Source organism: Elgaria multicarinata, chromosome 7, assembly GCF_023053635.1.
Source record: "Elgaria multicarinata webbii isolate HBS135686 ecotype San Diego chromosome 7, rElgMul1.1.pri, whole genome shotgun sequence".
NCBI classification, from domain to species: Eukaryota; Metazoa; Chordata; class Lepidosauria; order Squamata; family Anguidae; genus Elgaria; species Elgaria multicarinata.
The window spans coordinates 92,007,197-92,029,612 of NC_086177.1; the positions used below are offsets into that span (position 1 = coordinate 92,007,197).

At 46.4% G+C, this 22,416-nt stretch overlaps 1 protein-coding gene across 4 annotated transcripts in view; it reads right to left on the reverse strand.

The window, feature by feature from the left end:
• Positions 1-21,456, reverse strand: part of SYBU (syntabulin) — a 48,038-nt gene extending 26,582 nt beyond the window's left edge. For 3 of the 4 annotated variants that reach the window (XM_063131064.1, XM_063131062.1, XM_063131061.1), the window contains exons 1-2: positions 21,406-21,456; positions 17,567-17,774 (exon numbers count right to left, since the gene is read on the reverse strand). In XM_063131064.1, coding sequence (XP_062987134.1) covers positions 17,567-17,774; positions 21,406-21,432 — 235 coding nt within the window. In that variant the 5' untranslated portion in view covers positions 21,433-21,456. Of the gene's footprint in view, positions 1-3,943; positions 4,094-17,566; positions 17,775-21,405 lie in introns of those variants that run through there. The other variant, XM_063131063.1, reaches the window with a different exon arrangement.
• Positions 21,457-22,416: the final 960 nt, after the last annotated feature.

Here is a 22,416-nt window from a genome sequence, read left to right on the forward strand (position 1 = left end):
TGGTGGGCCCTTTGGAAGAGAACAATTTGTTGCTCTTCTCATATTCCACCACCTGATGCACTCACATCAGGCTGCTTCATGATAGGGCTGGACTTGTTTGTACCTAAGGTGGAATCCTATGCAGCTGCCCTACTGTTCCCAGGGAACTTGACATCTGAATAACCATGGATAGAAAACCAGTGCACGTCGCTTAGGGCACAATCCTATGCATGTTTAAACAGAGAAAACTCCTACAACTCCCAGCTGATGCTGTAATTCCCAACAAACGCCTCAACGCAGTGGAAGTTTGGGACATTGCGGAAAATTTAAATGACCCCCCACCCAGCACTGATTGGATCACTGCTCCCAGTGACTGCTAACCAATCAAGGCCGAGTTCCGACATGGGCACTTTTCCCAGCTCCCCTTGAAACTGGAGCCAGCCTGAAAACAACACTCAGCTGCACACTCTTCCATTTTAAACTGCAATTGCTGATGCTCCCAGCTTTTATGGACACCAGGCTGATTATCATGGGAACACAGAGAACTTGGCAGAGACAACCATTCCTCCTCTTGGCTCCTATCATTAATGACCTTTCAACATACCAATAACTAAGCCGGGCTTTTGAATTCAGCTGCAGACAATGAAAGGATCTCTTGTATGCAATCCTCTTTCCTATTGCCGCCCTGTTATTTTTAACAAGCTGTATACCTAACACCGGTGCATAAAATTTCTCCCCCGAACAGCCGCATGGAAAACATACATCTGTACAGTTGTGATCCCCATCTCCTTCTGCCAGGGGACATTTTTTTCCCCATCCAGGCAAGTATCAGATGGACATTTGAACTTGCAGGATCAAAATTTTCGCCATCACCCAAGGTAGCAGCTGTGCATGAAACCAAGCTGTCCATCACAAAAGGCAAAGTCATTTCTTGACATCACGCAGAGCTTACATCTCTGTACATAGAAGCGACATTTGGAAGAAATGGCAGGGGTGCAGGACTCCTACTTTAAAGAGGACCGTCCTCTATTTGAAGGCCTGTCTAGTCTGGTTTAGAGAGAAAGAACCATAACAAAGAAGAGAAGGGAACTCGACATCTTCCCCACTACAGTTAGAATTATGGCATTTCTAGAGTAGTTATTTCTAAATGTGCAGTTATATGTATAAATTGACTCAAGTATATTTTATGCACATCCATGTCCTCTTTTGACCTCTTTTTGGCTGACACATTTCCACTTTGTTTTGGTGGTGGTGGGGAGAACACACAAGTGGCCACCCTGGGAAATGGTGAACCTGAAATGCTGCTTGTTAAAAGTTTTATCCCCCGCCCCCTCTTAAGAGCTTAAGGAAATTCACACGGTTCTCTCTCCCCTTTTTATTCTGATGACAACCCTGTAAGGTACTCATCCGAACTGAGAGATAACAACTGACCCAAGTAGGGAGAGTCATGGCTGAGTGGGGATTTGAACTCAGGTCTCTCCACTCCTAGTCTGACACTCTTAACTACTACACTATGCTCAGCAAGCAACAGCCTCTCATTTTTGTCTCTAGCACCAGTTATTTTAACATTCACTCATTCACAGAGGCCCACATCCAAAGGAGGGTGAAGCTAGTTCATTTCTGTTACACAACATTTACTACATATATGACAAACGTTGTGGTATAGCATTGGGATCAGCTGTTCAAAAGAAAAGACTCCAAAATTCATCGGGCTACCATGAACACTCTGCATGGGCCTCATCGGAAATCTGACCCACCCCTGCCCCACCCCCCTCCACAGCAAATAAGGCTGAAGCTATTAAGCCTGGATTTGGGATCAGTGAAATCTGGATTCAAGCCTTATCCAAAGAAGTCCTATTTGGTCTTGCAAAAGTCACTCTCTCACACAGAATGGCCCTATGCATCCTTTCCTACAAGTAAAAATGCTAGTTGATCGATGGAGGAAATTTGTTTTCTGTTGCCCCAGAGGGGAGGACCCGAAACAACAGGTTTAAATGATAAGAAAGGGGATTTGGACAGAACATTAGGGAGAGATTCTTGGTGGCACAAGCTGATTGACAATGGAATCAGTGGCTTCAGAAAGTGGTGGACTCTTCCTTTGCCAGAGGTTTTTAAGAAGAGGTGAATGGCCACTTATAAGCGATGCTGCAGCAGCAGGTTCCATGCATTGGCAGGGGGTTGGACCGTAGAATCATAGAATAGCAGAGTTGGAAGGGGCCTACAAGGCCATCGAGTCCAACCCCCTGCTAAATGCAGGAATCCACCCTAAAGCATCCCTGACAGATGGTTGCCCAGCTGCCTCTTGAATGCCTCTAGTGTGGGAGAGCCCACAACCTCCCTAGGTAACTGATTCCATTGTCATACTGCTCTAACAGTCAGGAAGTTTTTCCTGATGTCCAGCTGGAATCTGGCTTCCTTTAACTTGAACCCGTTATTCCGTGTCCTGCACTCTGGGAGGATCGAGAAGAGATCCTGGCCCTCCTCTGTGTGACAACCTTTTAAGTATTTGAAGAGTGCTATCATGTCTCCCCTCAATCTTCTCTTCTCCAGGCTAAACATGCCCAGTTCTTTCAGTCTCTCTTCATAGGGCTTTGTTTCCAGACCCCTGATCATCCTGGTTGCCCACCTCTGAACACGCTCCAGACGACCTTTGTGGTCCATTTCAACTAGTGTAGGCTGGTTTCTCCAATATCAGAGGGGCAGTGAATCTGTTCTGGGTTTCAGTCAGAACTCTAAAGATCCTGTCCAGGGTGCTGAACCTAATCCCCATCCAAATAGGTCCAGTACTTTGGATAGCACCTTTAGATTCCTGGCTGGTTCTGACTGAAACCCAGAGCAGATTTACCGCCCCACTGACATCAGAGCCACCAGCCTCCACTGGTTCCAACACCATGATTCCAAGATCCCAGACAAACATTCATATGACTGTAGCCTCCCTCTCAATTTACCCCTCTGCAAAAGGGGAATTGTATTTACACTGACCTTCCTCAATGAGTTGCTATGGGAAGAAACAAACACCATAAGGTTCTCTGCACCATCAGCAGCAGCAGCAGCATCCACTGACAAACAGAACACTACAACATCTTCAGAGCATGTTTTGACTTCTACAGTCAAAATCCCATATAGGAATGTTAATATGCTGAGTAATGAGGAAGAATTTTAATAAAATAAATATATAAAGAAAGAAAGATTAAAAACAGAAAAAAAAACCCAAGGTGAAGCTTGCATGACTTCCACAAAAATATTGACTGAATTTACAACCACAGATGCATTCCGATACTCGTGCTTCTCAAAATAAGTGAGAACTGTGGAATCTCATTTAATTCCATTCCTACCTGTCATTCAGAAAAATCAGTCAAACCACGGACAGGAGCGCACAGTAGCAAAACTGATACATCACAATACATGGCTTTGTATAATCCCTAGCATTTACGTATCACCTTTTGAGCGTTCAAAGCGATGGACATGCATGATTTCAGTCATCCTTGCAACAACCATGTAAGAAAGGCCGATATTATGAACCCTATACTGCAGATGAGGGTGGGGGCAGGGGGAGATACCGGGGCTGAGATATAGTGAAGCTACAGACCTTTCTTTCTGTGGCTTCACAAAGTGCCCAAGTACAAGAGGAAATCTTTCTTACAGCAAATGCCAGCTTCCCACCACTTACCAAGGTCTCCATGTGGCCACCTTGCGTTTTTTCCCCTGCCTACCTCTGTAGCCACACCACAATTCATCCTTCGTGTCAGAAGTGGTGGCCGGATAAATCATGAGAAGCAGCCGGCCCATGCAGGCACTGACATTGGGGAGATTCTTGAGGACGTGATCCGTGCTCACGCAGCCAAATTAGCGACCCTGCTGCAAGATCCAGCAACGTAAGGATTCCTTAGCAAAAGTAAATAAATCCCTGCCCATCAATGATATCTACAGAAGCTTCCACAGCAGCTGTAAGAGGAGCAATTACCCGATTGTGAAGTTCCAGCCTCGATTATGACTGGGATGGAGAGGAAATTTCCATGTCGTCCTTTGGTAACCGGAGGTAACATTTCCCTCTGTGAGAAAAGCTACTGGAGGCTACAGATGTGGTTCCACAGGAGAAGTGAGAAGGAAAGGGAAGGACGGGACTTGGCGCTAGCAGCCAAACAAGCGCTTAGCAGGATCAGTTCTTACTCCCCCTCTGTTCAATTGATCGTAGCATTTTTTTCAAAAATTATTTTTAAGATCCATTCTGTCAGCTTTCTACTTTCCTGACTTGGCAGCACTTCATCTTAGATAGCACAACATGTTTTCACTCCACCCTTTCTCACAAGGCCGTCTGTTACAATCAGTTTCTAATAGACGTCAGTTGTAACTTGGCAGAGAACTTCAACAGGAAGCATCCAAGTTAACCTCTGAACAGAATGAGCACTTCAAAAGCCTCAATTTCCTAAGAATTAAGCACTTGCTATTTCCTCTGCCTCCCCCAGGTCTTTACTCCCACCCAGTCATTGAAATTATTGTCATTTGTACTGATTCCATGATTTCACATCAACAACTAAGATGGCCCAGGTGGAATACCGACACTGAGGTTGAAGTCTCATCTTGGCTAAAGATTGACTGGATGGTCCCAAGTACCTGATTGCCTGGGTTCACACAACACACTAACCCACACTCAGTGCTTGAGTGTGAGCTGTTGTTGAACAATGGTTTGTAATTGAATCATGGGTTATCATGTTGTCTGAATGCAGCACATTTCCCACAGAGTGGCTTGTTAATCATGCAGCGTGGCTTGTTAACCACCTTGAACAACCCAACAACAAACTATGGGTTCTCAAGATGGTTCATTCGAGAAAAACAAGCTACACTGCAGAGTTAACAAACCACCTTGAGGATAACGGGCTGCATTTAGACAACACGATAACCCATGGTTACACAACAGCCAATGACTCAATAGCAACCCGTGCTAAACCACTGAGTGTGGGTTTGTGCGTTGTGTGAACCCAATCATTGTCTCAATTTACCCCCTAGTTCCTCAATCTGATGCCTTCCAGAGATTTTGGACTACAACGCCCAGTATTCCCAACCATAGGCCATTCTGGCTGGGGTTGATGGGAGCCGAAGACCAAAACATCAGTCTTCATTAAACTAGAGTATGCACAAAGCTGCACAGCATGTTGCGAGAATGTATGGTCTAATTATTAAGTGGCTGGTTCACACAATGATGGTGCTATGAATCGTTATTGTATAACTATTTTAAGCTGCTATTCTATACACCATAGAAGGGAACTTCTAGAGCACAATGGTTCCTCATCCAGCCTGCAGAGCCATGATGGATTACTCAGGGGGCAGGGATTGAAACATTCCTGCTGTTATCTCCAATCACAGGTTGGAGATAACACTGGAGGATGCAGGCATGGGAATCACTTGTGTGGCATCTTCACCAGTGCAGTCAAAGCATCTCTAGCTGACTGCTCAGTGGGGGAGGCTTTGCTTGCAGAGTGTCCTCCCCAAGATGGAAGCTGCCATGCAAATGAAATGTGCTTCTGGTAGAGTTGGTAGCTGGAGTGTTCCTCAAGCCTCCAACTCAGTTGGGGTGGCTTCACTGCATTCCAGCACCCCCCAGTGGTGGAAACCAGGGCACAGCAAAGCAAGGTCCCAGATGACACAATGGCCACCCAGTGCATTGTCCAAGAACCAAATGATGTCAGGAGGCCTGGTCCTGCCCCCTGACATCAAGTGTGGGGCACACTGCTTGCCATCATGCAACCTGTGGAAAGCTGGGTGGGGCTCACCTGCCCCCCACCAAAATTCAGTCCTCCACCCCTGTTACACACACTTACCTGGGAGTAAGCCCTATTGAACTCAATGGGGCTTACTTCTAAGTTGACATTGCTGTTTTCATTACCATATCTGGTTTTTATTACGTGAGTGTTATTCTTGTACACAGCCTGAAAGGCAGCCAAGAAATATTTAAAATAAATAAACCATTTGCATAAGATTGCACCGTTATTAGGCAGTGTGTGTTCATGACCTCATTAAATCAGCTCATCATTCTAAAGATGGGGACTGAGAATAACCTATCAAAGCTGTCAGCCTTTCAGCCATACACATTTTTTCAATGTATAACTGAAACGAGGCTTCAGCCCACATATACCAGGCCTATCCCCAGCCAAATCTGCAAGAACCATGCCCTGTGGGTCTGCTATTCCCCTTCCATGGTTACATCACTTACCTCGGCACAGTTTAACTGTGCATCCCATCCTCCTCCACACCCTGAACGGGCAGACATGGGGGAAAAATAGCCACCAGCCATAGAGGAGGTCCATGGCATCAAGAGCATCGCCGCAAGTGGTGGTCGTTCTTGCTGGTGGACTGTATGGTTCCCCCCATATTTTTTTGAGCGGAACAAACAGAAATACCATCAGACGACCACCGTAGAAGATGGGTACTCTACCCACCATGGGGAGGGAACATGGTGGGCTCTTGTGTCATCTTATCAGGCCCTGTCTCTGCATTCCTCTTAAACACTACTGCAATGATTAAAGAAAAGAAATAGAAGAGAACAAAGGACAAGTTCCTTCTCCAATAGTATTGTCCAGGAAAAACAGAAACCTGGGGAATATCTACACTACAAACTTAAATTAGGTTTATACCAGTTTAATTGTCAGGGCTTCTTCCTGAGAATCTCATGAATCACTGTTTGGTGAAGGTCTCAAAAATTATCAGAGCAGAGGTGGTGGGGAGGGAGACAGAAACATCTTGGGATCTACAATTAAGATTGCTGGAAGATTTCCACTACCAAGGATTTCTGACTCTCCCCTTAAAAGAAAATAATAAAAGTAATATGACAACCACAAAGAGGCTTCCTTGCCCTTTCCTAAATTAGAATCTCTGATCTGTAGTGACTCAAATGTAAATTCATACTTGCATATGTAAGTCATCTCAGTATATTTCTCATGAGGTGTAGTAGGTAATTTACTCTGCCCTGAGTTACCATTTTGCACCTGGCTCCCTTTGGTAGATCTTTGGGATTTAGTAAACAAAGTAGATCTCATGAGCCTGTAGTCTGCTCACACTTGTATTAGTTACCCCCCCTCCACTTAGAATCATAGAATCATAGAACAGCAGAGTTGGAAGGGGCCTACAAGGCCATCGAGTCCAACCCCCTGCTCAATGCAGGAATCCACCCTAAAGTATCCCTGACAGATGCTTGTCCAGCTGCCTCTTGAATGCCTCTAGTGTGGGAGAGCCCACAACCTCCCTGGGTAACTGATTCCACTTGTCCTCATGGTTTTCCTGTTAGGGTGAGCCAGGTGAAAAGAGGACAGGGCTCTTGCACCTTTAATAGTAGTATAAAAGTGAATTTCAGCAGGCACATGGCAAGCACAACTATTAAAGGTGTAGGATCCCCAACATCCTCTTTTTCAACTGACCCGCCCTATTCCCCCGGAGAGAAAATGCCTCTCAAATGCAATCCTATACCTCTTTGCCTGGGAGTAAACACTATTTAATTCAATGGGGATTACATCTGAGTAGACATGTCTAGAATTGCACTGTTAGGGTGCAATCCTATGCATGTTTAGACAGAAAAAAGTCCTATAATTCCCAGCACGCTTCATTCATCCATCCTGGGAGTTGTAGGGTTTTTTTCTGTCTAAAACTGCATTGAGTTGTGCCCTTAGTCTCTAATTAAGATCTACTCCCCCAGCCCCTTAATGCTAGCTTCTAATCAAAGGAAAGTGTGTTTGCTTGTTTTTAGTTTGGCGGAACTTTGCAACCTTTCTTCAGCACAAAAGCATGTTTTGAGATGATTGACATTTTAAAAAGAAATAATGATGTGTATCTCTTTGGCTGGACCTGGTTATTACAACTTTGCACTCCGTCCTACGTATACGGCATACACTTAAAAAGAAATGAACTGAAAGATGAGAGATGCTCTATTCACTGCAAGTAATTGATGTACCAGGCAGGTGAAGACAGAAGGGCAGGACAGCTGGCTCGGCTTCCCCACCAGGTGCGTGGGGCATGGAGGACAATCACTCAGTAGGAGAGCTCAGGCTACTCTAAATCAGTCCTGCAGGTGCCAAGCGGGAGAATAAAATATCCATTTATGTGCACTCCTCATCCTATATATTGTCATGTGCTTGGGGTCAGTCTCAATTACCGTCCAGGGATCCGATTACAAAGAGATTCAGGATTGCTCACCCCAACTCTGTGGGCCTGTTCAGACGTCATGCTAAGTCACTGCAGATCGCTCAAAAACATGATCCGCAGTACCTTAGCATGTCATGCAGTAGGTGATTCCATTCCTCCCCCACATCATGATGGCTGAACTACCCACATCCGCTACCCTCTTGTTGCAGTGGGGTTAGCGGGCATCTGGGATTGCCGGGTCATCTGACGGGAACTCCGTGGGTTGCTTCCATCGTTCTGGCAAAAAGAAAAAGAAAAAAAGCGGCAACCATAGAGTTCACTGGCAAGAGCAACCGTCACGTTCAGCGGCGTTCTTACCACCGTAGACTTTCTCGATGGATGTACAGCCTGATTCATGTCATGGCACCCACTGGAATATGCAGGCACACCAGCAGGAGGCTGCAATGTTTTCCATGGAGCAGAGACAGGATTACCAGATGACACCCCAGGAGAGGGAAAGCATGGGGCTATGGGTTTAGGACGGAGGCCCCGTGAGCCTTATCTTCTCACCTCTGTTGTCACCTTCTCACCTCTGTTGTCACCAACTGCTATGGCTGCTGCTTTTCCCTTTTTCTCATCATTGCTACCACTTGCTGGTTTGACATAGAGCTGGTGAGGGAGCAAGCAGGCAGTGGCGTCTGCGTCTTCTCACCACTATTATCTGGGCCAAAGCAAGAGCCAGGTGAACATGCAGGTTACCATGGTGAGGAGGAGGAGCAAGTCCAAGAGGCTCTTCTCAGTAGATTGGTCACTGCTGGGATGTGGGGGCTTGGGCCTAGGGTGACCATATGAAAAGGAGGACAGGGCTCCTGTATCTTTAACAGTTGCCTAGAAAGGGGAATTTCAGCAGCTGTCATTTGTATACATGCAGCACTTGGTGAAATTCCCTCTTCATCACAACAGTTAAGTGTCAGCAGCTATACTAGAGTGACCAGATACAAGAGGGCAGGGCTCCTGCAGCTTTGTTGTGTTGAAGAGGGAATTTCACCAGGTGCTATATGCATACAAATGGCACCTGCTGAAATTCCCTTCTTTATACAACTGTTAAAGATACAGGAGCCCCGTCCTCCTTTCCATATGGTCACCCTACCCTTGGCAGGTGCCCAACCATGGCTACGCTTGGCAGGATATATACACACAGTTTTCTATATGAAATTATATCCATCAATGAAGTTTGCATTCTGTGAATCAGTTGTACCTGAGCAATTAATTCACCAAATGATACGCCGATGCATAATTTATTTATCTTTTTACTGACTCCTATTTTGACAGCTTTGCAAGGTAAAAAAGCAAAGGGCTCTGACACGAGATACACAGAGATATGGTGTTAGAAGCTTTAAGATACAGCAAATGCCTTTTAGGGAACAATCCTATGTGTGTTGCAACAGGAAAAAAAAGTCCTACAACTCCCAGCATTCCAAGCTAGCTATGGGGCATAAAGACACCCTAATGGGAAAAAAATCAATAGATTCTTTAATGCTCCAAATGTGTTTTTGTTTCCAGAAAGAAGAGGCAGAAATTTGGGGACATTGTGCAGATGACAGTAGGCAACAATGCAATGGGAAGACTATGTGCAGGTCTACTTCTGTGTAGATCCTGCAACATCAAGCACATTTGGGGTTATTTTGTTAGCACAGAGGGTTGGAGAAGGGTTTTATTGTGCATCAGACTTCCACCTAAATCTTACTCACTTTAGTTTAACCTGCACAAAGATGTTCTTGATAGTAGCCCTAATAATAATATTACTGATTTCCCTAAGAATAATATTACTGATCTCTCCCCCCCCCCCAATGAAGAATTTATTATTATGCTTTACATGTGTGTAGAGTTTCTTGCCCAGCACCTGGAAAGAATTTTGGGGATGCTGGGAGTTGTAGGACATTTTCTGCAAACATTGCACACTTAGAGTCTTGTTATTTTGCAGACGAATACTACGGCTTAAACTCTCCCAAGTATTTGGGAGATCCTCTTTTCTGTCTGTTTTGCTGTATAAACAGACCCTTAAAACCTGGATAGCCGACGCTTGTTAGAAGTGTACGTTCTTTTCTTGACTGACAAGGTCAATCTGGCATGAGCAGGAGTCGTTCCAAAGCAGCAGTGCAGCTTATGAGGAAAACAGACCTGAGGTGGAGAAATACTCTGAGGCCAACGAGCCAGCCAATGTCGCTGGGAGAATGTTTTTCTCGGCTTGACATCTGAATCCTGAGGCTGAAATCCAAACCGAAGGGTGAAGCGGAGGGTGGGAGGGTGGCTCTATCCATGTCAGATGACAGGCAGCACACACAAAAGCCATTGGTTTCGCTTCATCGAATGCTGGCACCCGGCTAGAAGTTTTATATCAAGCCGCGTTAATGAGCTCCACATGCAATTGCCAGAATAAATGCACGTTTTGAAGTGTTTCCCCACCCCAACCAATGATTTCATAGGATAATGTTATTAGAACATCTCATTGCAGTTTCTGCAGCTTGCCTCAGTTCAATAGGACTTGCTCCCAAAAGGGCCTACTCCTGAGAAATTGAAACCATAGGCATTTCATGATCATAGTATTACTAGGGATGATATCTACAGATGGAAAACGAGTGTGGTGTAATGGTTAGAGTGTTGGACTGGGAGTTGGGAGATCTAGGTTCTAGTCCCCACTCGGCCATGAAGCTCACTGGGGGATTTTGGGTCAGACACGGACTCTCAGCCCAACCTCCCTCACAGGGTTGCTGTTGTGAGGATAAAATGGAGAGGAGGGGAATTATGTACGACCTGAGGTCCCTTGGAGGAAAAAAGGCGGTATATAAATGCAATAAATAAATAAAATGGCTCAATTCAAAGCACTCTCATTGCAACACATCTGTAGCACATTTATGGAACATGCATAAATCCTGTGCAGTGGGCCTGGGAGAAATCCTGCACTGTTCTATCCCATGCAGCATTATGTGGAAATAGGTCCCACTGAGACGAAGGGGGCATAGAAACACAGCTTCATACCTAACATTGTGCAAAACATACTGCAGGTTAACATGTTCACAGACTGATCTGCACAGGCACACCGTATTATTACCATTGTTTTTAGTCTGTAGGCTGCACATTATCTATGAGGTCACCTGGCGGGGAAAAGAAACGAATCATTGCCAAGGCAAATATACAGTTACAGAGCTCAGCTGTATCATTTTCTAAAAGGAGAAGTGCCAGGAAGCCAGACCTTCGGACCAAGGCCGGAATAACAACAGAGGCAAGCTATGTAACGGTTTGGAGGTACCAGCTACAGCTATGCAAATACCTAGCAGAAAGTACTACCTTTGTTTTGGGAAGAGGCGCCCAAAGGCACTTGGGGAATATTATTCATTTGGGGAATATTTTCTACACTCCAAAGGATGCAATGAGTTAATCCAGACTAATAAATGCCCAGATTGGGGGTACTATTTAATCCAAATTAAATGGTGCAGAGATCAAGTCACGTGACAGTTAAATCATTGAACTTCTATGAGAAAATCAGGAAACCACTGGCACTGAAGGGGTGGCTTACAGTGCTATTGTTAAGATCAAACATGGAATGGGAGGAGAGGCATTTGTAGAGCAGCAAACACATACTAGGTCAGCCTTGCTTCTGTACTGGAAGCTCTGTCCCCAATCACAGATGTGTAGGGGCAGTGGTAGGAATATTGGAGTGGAGAGACCCTAGTTCAAGCCCCCTCTCAGCCATGAAGCTCACTAGATGAACCTGGGTCAGTCACTCTCTCTGAGCCCTACCTACCTCATGCAGTTAGAACATAAGAAGAGCAAGACCAAGAATCCATCTAGTCCAGCATTCTGTTCACACAGTGGCCAACCAGCTATTAACCAGCACCCCACAAGCGAGATATGAGTGTAACAGCACCCTCCCACCCATGTTCACTAGCAGCTGGTGTATATATTCTTACTGCCTTTGATACTGGTGGTAGCACATAGCCATCAGGGCTAGTAGCCATTGACAGCCTCCCCCTCAAGGAATTTATCCACCCCCTTTTAAAGCCATCCAAATTCGTGGCCATCACTACATCTTCCATAGTTTTCGCTGTGTGAAGAAGGACTTCCTTCTGTTGTGGAGTTGTTGTTGTGGAGGTAAAATGGGGAAAGGGAACCATGAACTCCTTGGGAGGAAAGGTGGGATAAAAGCAGGTAGTGCCAGAAAGATGCTCTGCACATGCTCAGAGGTGCACTTTGCTACGCATTTGAGGCCTGAGCCTTGACATTCAATTCAGCCCTGGTGCTCAGCCAGAGCTTAAGCACTCCTCCCTCAATACGAGCATCTTCCTTCTATCACTGAGTGGTTTCACTTTCCCCTCAGCTTCCAGACTGACAGCCTCCGTACTTATTCCCGAAGTCCTGCAGTCGGCTTCTTTTCTGCACAAGGCTTGCCTGAGACAACGTTAGCACACTCTTCTAGATAAAATTTTATATCGATAAACACAGAGAGAGATTGTTGAAGCCATACAGAATATAGCATTAATTCCCACACCCCATATTTTTACAGCATCACATATCTATATACTAATTTAGATGACCAGTTCATTTTTTATTTTCATTTTGGGTGGTTTAGGCCTGCCTTCCCCAACCTAGTGACCTCGAGATGTGCTGGACTACAATTCCCAGCATGGCTGGCTGGGGATGCTGGGAGTTGCAGTCCAACTTATTTGGAGGGCACCGGATTGGGGTCAGCTGATACAGGGCTTTGGCTATAAGCGGTGAATCTGGTCATATTGATAATGATATTATTACAGCTACCCTTTGCTCCTTCTGAGCAACTGTACATTTCTGATTAGCACATACACAACATCATAACTTACTCAAAAGCCAGATGCTCTGCATTCTGGGAAACAGTGGCTCAGTTCAGATAACATGTTAGTCAATGCAGCATGAAAACTCCACTCAACGGTTGAGTTTTTAGGAGGTACTCCCCACACAACATGTTCTAACTCCACCCTTGTGTGACTGTGGGCTACCGTGGTGTTGAGTAGAAGTCAATGCAGTGTTTGATTGACAGTTCCTCCACCCCCTCTCCTCTCCCGGTCCTCCTGATGGTATCCCATCAGTCATTGCTGCAAAAAAATATATCCTGGCGACTCTTGCTAGGGAACTCTGTAGCCAGTGAGAAAAGTCAACTTAATACCACAGAAAACTCCATGGAGCCTTCCACACAACATGCAACACAATGGTTGTGCAGGAACTCTCCTCTCCACAGTGTGGATATTCTGCATGGATAGTGTGACCATATGAAAAGGAGGACAGGGCTCCTGTATCTTTAACAGTTGTATAGAAAAGGGAATTTCAGCAGGTGCTATATGTATGCACGCAGCACCTGGTGAAATTCCCTCCTCATCACAACAGTTAAAGCTGCAGAAGCCCTGCCTAGTGTGACCAGATACAAAAGAGGTCAGGAAGCTGTACAGAACTGTCACCACCCTCAGTAAAGTATTCTTCCCGCAATTCTTTTGGTTGGGGAGTCAAGATAGCTAAACTGGTAGAAAAGCAATGTATACACCTAAGCAATGTATACAACTAAGGAATCACTTCTGCCTCTTTGTATAGGGTCCTTTGGTAACAACTCCTTCCAGATCATCTTTGTATGAAACTGGCGGGTTGCATCCAATGTTAGCTGCTCTACTTAGAGCAGACCCAACTAAAATTAATGGGTCTTAAGTTAGACAAATATTTTTTTTAAAAACTAGTGTTTTATAGCACGCTCGTTACTGGTCACTCACGGACATTCACGGGTCATTCCTATGCATCTCCTACTCCATTTTCTCATTTTAGCACTAAAAATAAAACCACAGAAAACCCGACTGTTCTGGGATATATTGATATTGGTTGGGTTTTCCTGCCACGTGCAGACAAAGTTGTACTATAAAATGCCCACTAGAGGGCACTGTCCCATTCAACTGCACTGAGGCTGTATAAGCCATGTGGTCACTGCTCTCTTCATCATGTAATTACAACTTGTTGCAGAAGCGGAAGAGAAGCAGGAAGCAGAGCCATGGTAAGGGAATATGATTTCCTCCCTCCTCCCATCTGAAGTAGCTCTAACACTGGAAGCAACCATTTGGATACAACACAAAGGTCTTAGCTACTGTGTGGTTGTGGGCAAATTTTCACTAGTTAAATTAGTATTTTAGGCTATGTATATTTACCTGTGAGTAAGCCCCATAGAACTCAGTGGAACTTACTTCTGAGTAGATGAATATAGGATTGTACTCTTAGGGGACAATCCTATGCATGCTTAGACAGAAATATCTCCATCGCTGGTTTGGGGATGCTGGGAGTTGTAGGACTTATTTCGGTCTAAATGTGCATAGAACTGCACCCTTAATTTATTTTATTGATTTATTATTTATTACATTTATATACCGCCCCACAGCCGAAGTTCTCTGGGTGGTTCACAAAAGTTGAAACAGTAAACATTAAAAAGTATACAAAATTTAAAAACCATCAGAAACATAAAAACAACAGTATAAAAACAAGAGTATCCATTTAAAAAACAACAGTTCTGGGGTCTGTTAAAAAACAAACTTAGCGTTGTTAAATGCTGTTAAATGCCTGGGAGAAGAGAAAAGTCTTGACCTGGCGCTGAAAAGATAACAATGTTGGCGCCAGGCGAGCCTCATCAGGGAGATCATTCCACAGTCAGGGGGGGGCATCATTAAAAAGGCCCTCTCCCTTGTTGCCATCCTCCGAGCTTGTTGCCATCCTCCGAGCACTCGGAGGAGGAGCTTAGATGTTGAGCGCAATGTATGGGTAGGTTCATGTTGGGAGAGGCGTTCCATCAGGTATTGCGGTCCCAAGCCATGTAGGGCTTTATAGGTTAAAACCAGCACCTTGAATTGGGTTCGGAAACGTATAGGCAGCTAATGGAAGCGGGCCAGAATCGGTGTTAAATGCTCAAACCCCCCTGTTCCAGCTATCACTCTGGCCACCGCATTCTCCACAAGCTGCAGCTTCTGAACCGTCTTCAAAGGCTGCTTCATGTAGAGGGCATTGCAGTAATCTAATTTGGAGGTTACCAGAGTATGGACAACTGAAGCTAGGTTATCCCTGTCCAGATAGGGGCGTAGTTGGGCCACCAACCAGAGTTGGTAAAAAGCACTCTTTTTACCACTGAGGCCACCTAATATATTTGGGAAGAGAAAAGATGCACTTTCATTTGCTTACTGTAACTCCCCCAGTCAATAGTGCTTGTACTCATTATTTTATTATTGACCCACCCATGGTGTGCAGTAAATCAGTGGGAAGTTTGTGTCGAAAATCAATGTTGTTACATGACTGATATCTGGTTGGTCAATCCTTATAATGAGATAAGAACGCTAAAGGCCTTTAGATCATCTTTTTAAAAATACTACCCCTCACATTTTACATGTAAAATTCACAGATCTCCAAACTCCTAAACTTTTCCTGAGCAAATCTCATCCTTTAAGACTGTCAGTGTGTGTAAACTTCAGCTCTATTAAAACAGGCACATTTCTCATGCAGCGCTTAAGATAAACACATAGTAATCCAAACAGTAACATCTGAGTTCAGTAAGCGATACATGTTTAATATATTCAAGACTGAATTTCATCCACACCGACTTTCTTTTGCTCTATGTTGCTCTATATGCACCCAAGCAAATTGGTGTGTGGAAAAATACAGCAATGTACATGTATTACGTATCTGGAGACAGATTTCCAACAGACAGAGTGATTGCAATGCTCAGTAAATAGAGTGATTTTCCACAGGTTTTTGTTAGTGTATTTGTTACCATGAACCTCCTTGGAAAGTTATTCCATTTACTAGGATGAAGAAGGTTATCAGATTTTTTTCTCCCTCTCTCACAATGCTAGAATCCAGGGTCATCCCATGAAACTGATTGGTGAGAGATTCAGGATAGAGAAAAGGAAGAAATTATTCACACAGTGCATAGTTAAACTATGGAATTCACTACCACAAGATGTAGTGATGGCCACCAATTTAGATGGTTTAAAAGGGGGTTAGACTAGGGTGACCATATGAAAAGGAGGACAGGGCTCCTGTATCTTTAACAGTTGTATTGAAAAGGTAATTTCAGCAGGTGTCCTTTGTATATATGGGGAACCTGGTGAAATGTCCTCTTCATCACAACAGTTAAAGCTGCAGGTGCCCTGCCCGCTTTTAAATCTGGTCTCTCTAGTATAGCTCCTGCAGCTTTAACTGTTATGATGAAGAGGGAATTTCACCAGGTTCTCCATATATACAAATGACACCTGCTGAAATTTTCTTTTCTATGTTTATATGTTAAAGATACAGGAGCCCTGTCCTCCTTTTCATATGGTCACCCTAGTTAGACAAATTCCTGGAAGAGAAGGCTTCCAATGGCTTCTAGTTCTGATAGCTATGTGCTTCCTCCAGCAGCAGCAGCAGCAGTAAGCCTACATACACCATCTGCTGGGGAACATGGGTGGGAGGGTGCTATTACACTTGTGTCCTGCTTGTGGGCTTCCCATAGACATCTGGTTGGCCACTGTGGGAACAGAATGCTCGACTAAATAGGCCTTTGGTCTGATCCAGCACTGATTCGAGTCCTCCTCCAGAGGGCAGAACTAGAAGCAAAGGGTAGAAATGGCAGGGAAGCAGATTTTAGCTAAACATTAGAATAAGCTTCCTAACGGGCTGTTTGGGAGTAGAACAGACTGCATCAGAGGTGGCTCTCTTTCCCTGAAGGTATTGAAGTAAAGCATGGAAGGCCATCTGTCAGAGATGCTGTAGTTGTGTCCTTCGTTGTAGATCCTACATTGGGCAGAGAGCTGGACTAGATTGAATTCCTGGAGGAGAGGGCTATCATGGGCTACATCTCTATGCTACCTCCAGTACTAGTTGCTGGGGAACATGGGTGGGAGAGTACTGTTGCACTCATGTCCTGCTTGTGGGTTTTCCTTGGGCAGCTGGTTGGCCACTGTGTGAACAGAATGCTGGACTAGGTGGACCCTTGGTCTGATGCAGCAGGGCTCTCTTGTATTTTTATGTTCTCAACAATGCAGAGCCAGTCCTACCTTAAGACAGAGTGAGCAAACTACCTTAGACAGCAGATGCTGGCCGGAGGCGGGGGAGGCAGCAGTGACAGTCCCCTTGCTGTTCTTCCTAAGACCCCACCCCCATTCCATGTTGGAGGGCCAAACCGTGTGTACCATGTTGTCTCTCCTGCTCCCCTAAATTGGCCTGCTGCCTTCAGGTGTGGTGGAAGATGCTATCTCATCCGCTGTATTAAAGTAGGATTCAACTGGAAAGGGCACCATGTCATCCTTTGCCTCGGGCATTACAGGTTCTTGGGACATCACTGAGAAGATGACCTCCAAGGTCCCTCCCAACACTATGATTCCGTGAAAACAAAATCAGGTCTAAAGATCAACATTTCCATGGGGACACTTTCTTCAATTACCTGAGCAAAAGCTGTTGCTGCTGATTGTCCTTGCGGACCCTCCGGAAGAGCCGAGGGGGTTGAATTCTCGGCTTTCCTCTTCAGAGAAGGGGGACTCGGATGTTGGGGACACTTTCTGGTGATGGAAGTGCTGCTGGGGCAGATGAGGCCGGAGGACCAGGCGAGGGATACGGCTGCGGCAAATCTCCTTGTCCTGCATCTTCTGCTCCTTCCCATGACAGCAAGAAAAGATGTGTCATTCCCATGCCACGCCAAACACCCAACTCAAAATGTGATGTTAGGAGAGCGGTTACCACCCAAAAGTGCTTCCACATGGACGGACCATCGCTAGCATTCCAGTTGTCAAGAGGGAGCCATGTGGTTTGGCTTCAATGGATGGAATCCCCCCATCCCCCATTGGTACTTGGAAAAAGGGGAAGGCCGTAGCTCAGCGGTAGAGCACAGGCTTTTCATCCAGAAGGTTCCAGCTTTAATCTCCAGGTGTTGCTGAGAAAGACTCCTGCCTAAAGCCCTGGAGAGCTGCTGCCAATAGCTGGGTTCACACAACACAGTAACCCTCATTCAGTGGTTGAGTGTAGATTGTTGCACTATGGGCTGTTGTTGAAATGTGGGTTATTGTGTTGTCTGAACGCAGCACATTTTCTGCAAGGTGGCTTGTTGCAGGGTGGAGAGTATATACGTACCTGCTTCCCTGATACAGGACAGAGTACCCTAGTGTTTGACAATCGGGTTGTTCACACAAGATGCTAACCCACACTCAGTGGTTGAGTGTGGATTGTTTCTTGAACCGTGGGTTACCGTGCTGTCTGAACCCGGGACATTTTTCGCAGGGTGGCTTGTTAACCACGCAATATGGCTTGTTAACCACCCTGAAAAACCCAACAACAAAACTTGGTTTCTCAAGGTGGCTTGTTTGAGAAAAATTAGCCACACTGCATGGTTAACAAGTCAGCCTGGCTGTGTTCAGGCAACATGATAACCCATGGTTCAACAACAACCCACACTCAATCGCTGAGTGAGGGTTAGTGTGTTGTGAACCCAGGCAATCAGAGTATCCTGAACTGGATCGATCAATGGTCTGACTCAATATAAGGCAGCTTCCATGTTCCTATGAACGTTCCATGTTCCTAAGCATATGGCACGGCTTAGTAAACTGCAGACCGCCTTCCCCTAAAGATACCTAGCTAGCCTTCGAGATCTTCAGAGAAGGCCTTAGTGCTGGTTCTTCCATGACCAACAGAATGTCACAACATAATATCTTGAAGGTGGGCTTTCTCGTTGGTGCTTCCGACGCCCACCTTCTGGAAAACCCTCCCTCTTCCAATTCAGAATGCAGAAAATGTGGCGGTATGTTTCAAACACCTCCTGAAAATGTACTTATTCATCCAGGCTTTCTCTGGCTTGTAATTAACTGCAATTAATCATATGCTGCTTCATCTCATTGTTCCTTGCATTGTTTTGTTTTGTATTGTTATTGTAGTTGGAATAGTTTTTTAATGGTGTATTTTAAATGTGAGTTTTAATACATGTGAACCACATAGAGATTTTATTACATTAGGTGCTATTTAAGCATTGCTAATAAAATAACATGGAGGGCTACCCATGCAACATCATTTTCCATGAGTAACACACTGCTTATTTCACTCTTCAACTGGGCCTTTGGCTGACTGCATATCTAAAAATGTAGAGTGTGAATGCGGCAATGCTGACAAACACAAGTCAATGTGACAAATGTGTTTTGGCAAGCATATGCATCCTATAGGTCAGCCTCCAACCTTGTGTTGGACTACAACTCCCATCATTCCCAGCCAGGATAGCCATAGACTGGGAATGATGGGAATTGAAATCTGACACATCTGGAGGGTGCCAAGATGGGAAAAGCTGGTACAGGTTGACTTGTCAGGAAGCTGGGATTGGCTGGGGCCACCATAAAACAATTCCAAAATCCATAGAGGAGATATCCATATAGTTGGCTTTTATTAGGCCAACTCAAAGGTCACAAAAAAGATGCAAGCTTTTGAGATATGCAGATCCCTTCATCAGGCTGTACAGACATCCCGACTATGACATCCAGTCAACCTTTCCACCCTCCTATTCTACACCACCACCAACTTACTGTTTTTTCACATCTTGTTGAAGAGATCTGTTGAAGAAATCTGGAAAGCTTGCACATTTTTTGTGGCCTTCAATTTGTCATACTAAAGATATTACACTATAGGCTGTTGAGTACAGTGTACTCAGAGGCAAATCTGCCATAATGTGTGAAGTGGCCCTTAGTGCTCATCCGGTGATCTGTGGATGCACTTCCTCTCCTGCATTTTAGCCCTTCTACAATAGTTCTACAGGGCCACTGCCCACCGTTAAACACACACACACACACACACACACACACACAGCACAATATCAAATCCACACTTAAGGGACGGTGGTTAGCCTTGATCTCTTGGGAGGTGTGGAATCCATTTAGAGGTATACTCCAGTGCTGGAGAGGGTACAGACATCAAACATTAAACATGATGGTTTCCAAAACTGGATGTTGATGGATCCTGGGGAACAGCCAAGTAACCTCAATGCATTTATTGCACCAAGACTGAATCAGCTGGACTGGCTCTTAAAGGCAATTATCGCGGTCATCATCAACATCGCCACCACCTGTGCAAGTGCCCTCCCTGCCCCCCCCCCACTCAAGACTCAGCCACACACAACAAGGGTGGGGAGGCAATATCCAGATAAACGGGGAGGGTTCTGATAAACCTTCCCAGCTTTGGGCTGACGTCATTTTCGAGCTTGATCTCCAACCCACCCACCTACCCGCTCTGCTCTAGAGAAAGATCCGCAGCACGGGCAGAGCAGCAGTAATGATGTCAGACTCCTTTAGGGTGGAAGAGGGATGCTCCTTTGGAGGATGCGGATGGAAGCAAGGGAAGGGAGGAAGAACACCAGAGTTGGGTGGGTGGGGGTGGAATGACACCTTTTGCTGGGGTGGGGAAGAAGATGCACACCCACATATGGATGCCCGTCTCACCCCAGTCTTTGCCCCCAGCCCACCCAACCCGCAACGTCTCCACCCACCCCATTCAATCAGAAATACACACACCCAAAAACCCACGCAGTATGGAATGATGTCAGGGTGTGAAATCAAAAGATTTGGCTTTCCTAGCTTCTGTTGCTTGTCTGGCTTCTCTTCCAGCCTTTCTGTGGTTTTTCCAGCTTCTATTGCAGCTTCTGTCCGCTGCTTTTGGATGGACATTTTAAAGGCTGCGGGGGTCGTGGGTGGGGGGGTTAACCTCATCAGCACCTGCCTTTGAAGGCGATGGGGGAAAGGGGGGCAGAGTTAGATCCCCTTTGCCACGGCTCAAACCCTAGCGTGAGGACACACGATCACACACCCAAACATGCGCGCACACACGTATATGTGGGGAATCTATGGGTAAAATCCTACTTAAAGTAGATCCATTGACCCGAATGGGACTTCAATGAGTCACGCCTGACTAAATCCCGCTCATTTCAATGGGTCTACTCTACATCGGATTCATGTTGGATCTTACCCTAGCTGCTTGCTACGAGCGTTTCTGTCTATGGGGCATGATGTACACCTGTAGACGTCATGCCGATGAAGTCATCGCCACAGATACTACGCCAGTCTTCGCCCCCCGCCCCGCCCCCGGCGCCCTCCAGAGGTGTGGGATTACCGATCCCATCAAAGCCAGCCAATGCGGGCAATGGGAGTTGTAGTCCCGCAGCTGGAGGGCACCGGACTGCGCCACCTTCTCCACGCCGAGCCTCGCTCCCTGGCCAAAGGCGCCCGAGGGTCGTCTCCCCGCATGGCCCCCGCTCACCTTGGCGCTTTCCCTGAGGGGCCCCATCCCGACGCCGCGTCCCGGCCGAAGCGCTGCCTGCGCTGCTGCGATGGAGGGAGAGGAGCGGGCAGCGCTCTCGCCAACGCCGCAGCCGCCGCGTCTTCTGCCTGCCGCCGCCCGCTGCTGGCGCTCGGCAGCCTCAACCCCGCCCCGCCCCGCCGCTGCCGCCGCCACCGCCGCTCGCCCCGCCCTGACACGTGGAGACGCTGCTGGCTGCCGGGCGCCGTTGCCTGCCGCGCTGTGCCGCAGCCGCTGACGCCTCACATGGCAGAAGGGGCAGCGGACGCGCATCATGTCGCTCGACGGCGTTTTGGTTTTAGGACAGATCTATAGGAAGTTAGAAGAAGGGGTGCTTGGAAGAGAACCATAGAATGGTAGAGTTGGAAGGGGCCTAAAAGGCCATCGAGTCCGACCCCCTGCTCATTGGCAGGAATCCACCTTAAGGCACACCTGACAGATGGTTGTCCAGCTGCCTCTTGAAGGCCTCTAGTGTGGGAGAGCCCACCACCTCCCTAGAGCAGGGGCTTGAACCTCACCCAGCCAGTCGCCTCGGCCCGGTTGCCCAGTTGGGGAAAACATTCTGGACGCTGGCCGTAAGGTGAGACTGGGCTGGTGGCTCCGATTTCGGTGGGGCTGTGAATCCATTCTGGGTTTCAGTCAGAATCAGCCAGAACGCTAAAGGAGCTTTCCGTGGTGCTGGATTTATTTGGTGACACGCCTCAGCACCCTTGACTTTAGAGTTCTGGCTGGCTCTGATTGAAATCCAGGTTGGATTCACAGCCCCACTGACATTGGAGTCACCAGCCTCCACTGAACTGGATGGGAGCCTGGGGCGGGGGTGGGAGCTTAGTGCCCATTGTGGCTGGTGGGGCAGAGAGTAAGGCAGATGCTCGATATTCTATTGGGGTTGTTGGAGGAGCAGGGTAGGAGAAGGTCATACACTCAAGCAGCCGCAAAGCCGTGCGTTGCAGCAAATACACCTGGGGGATC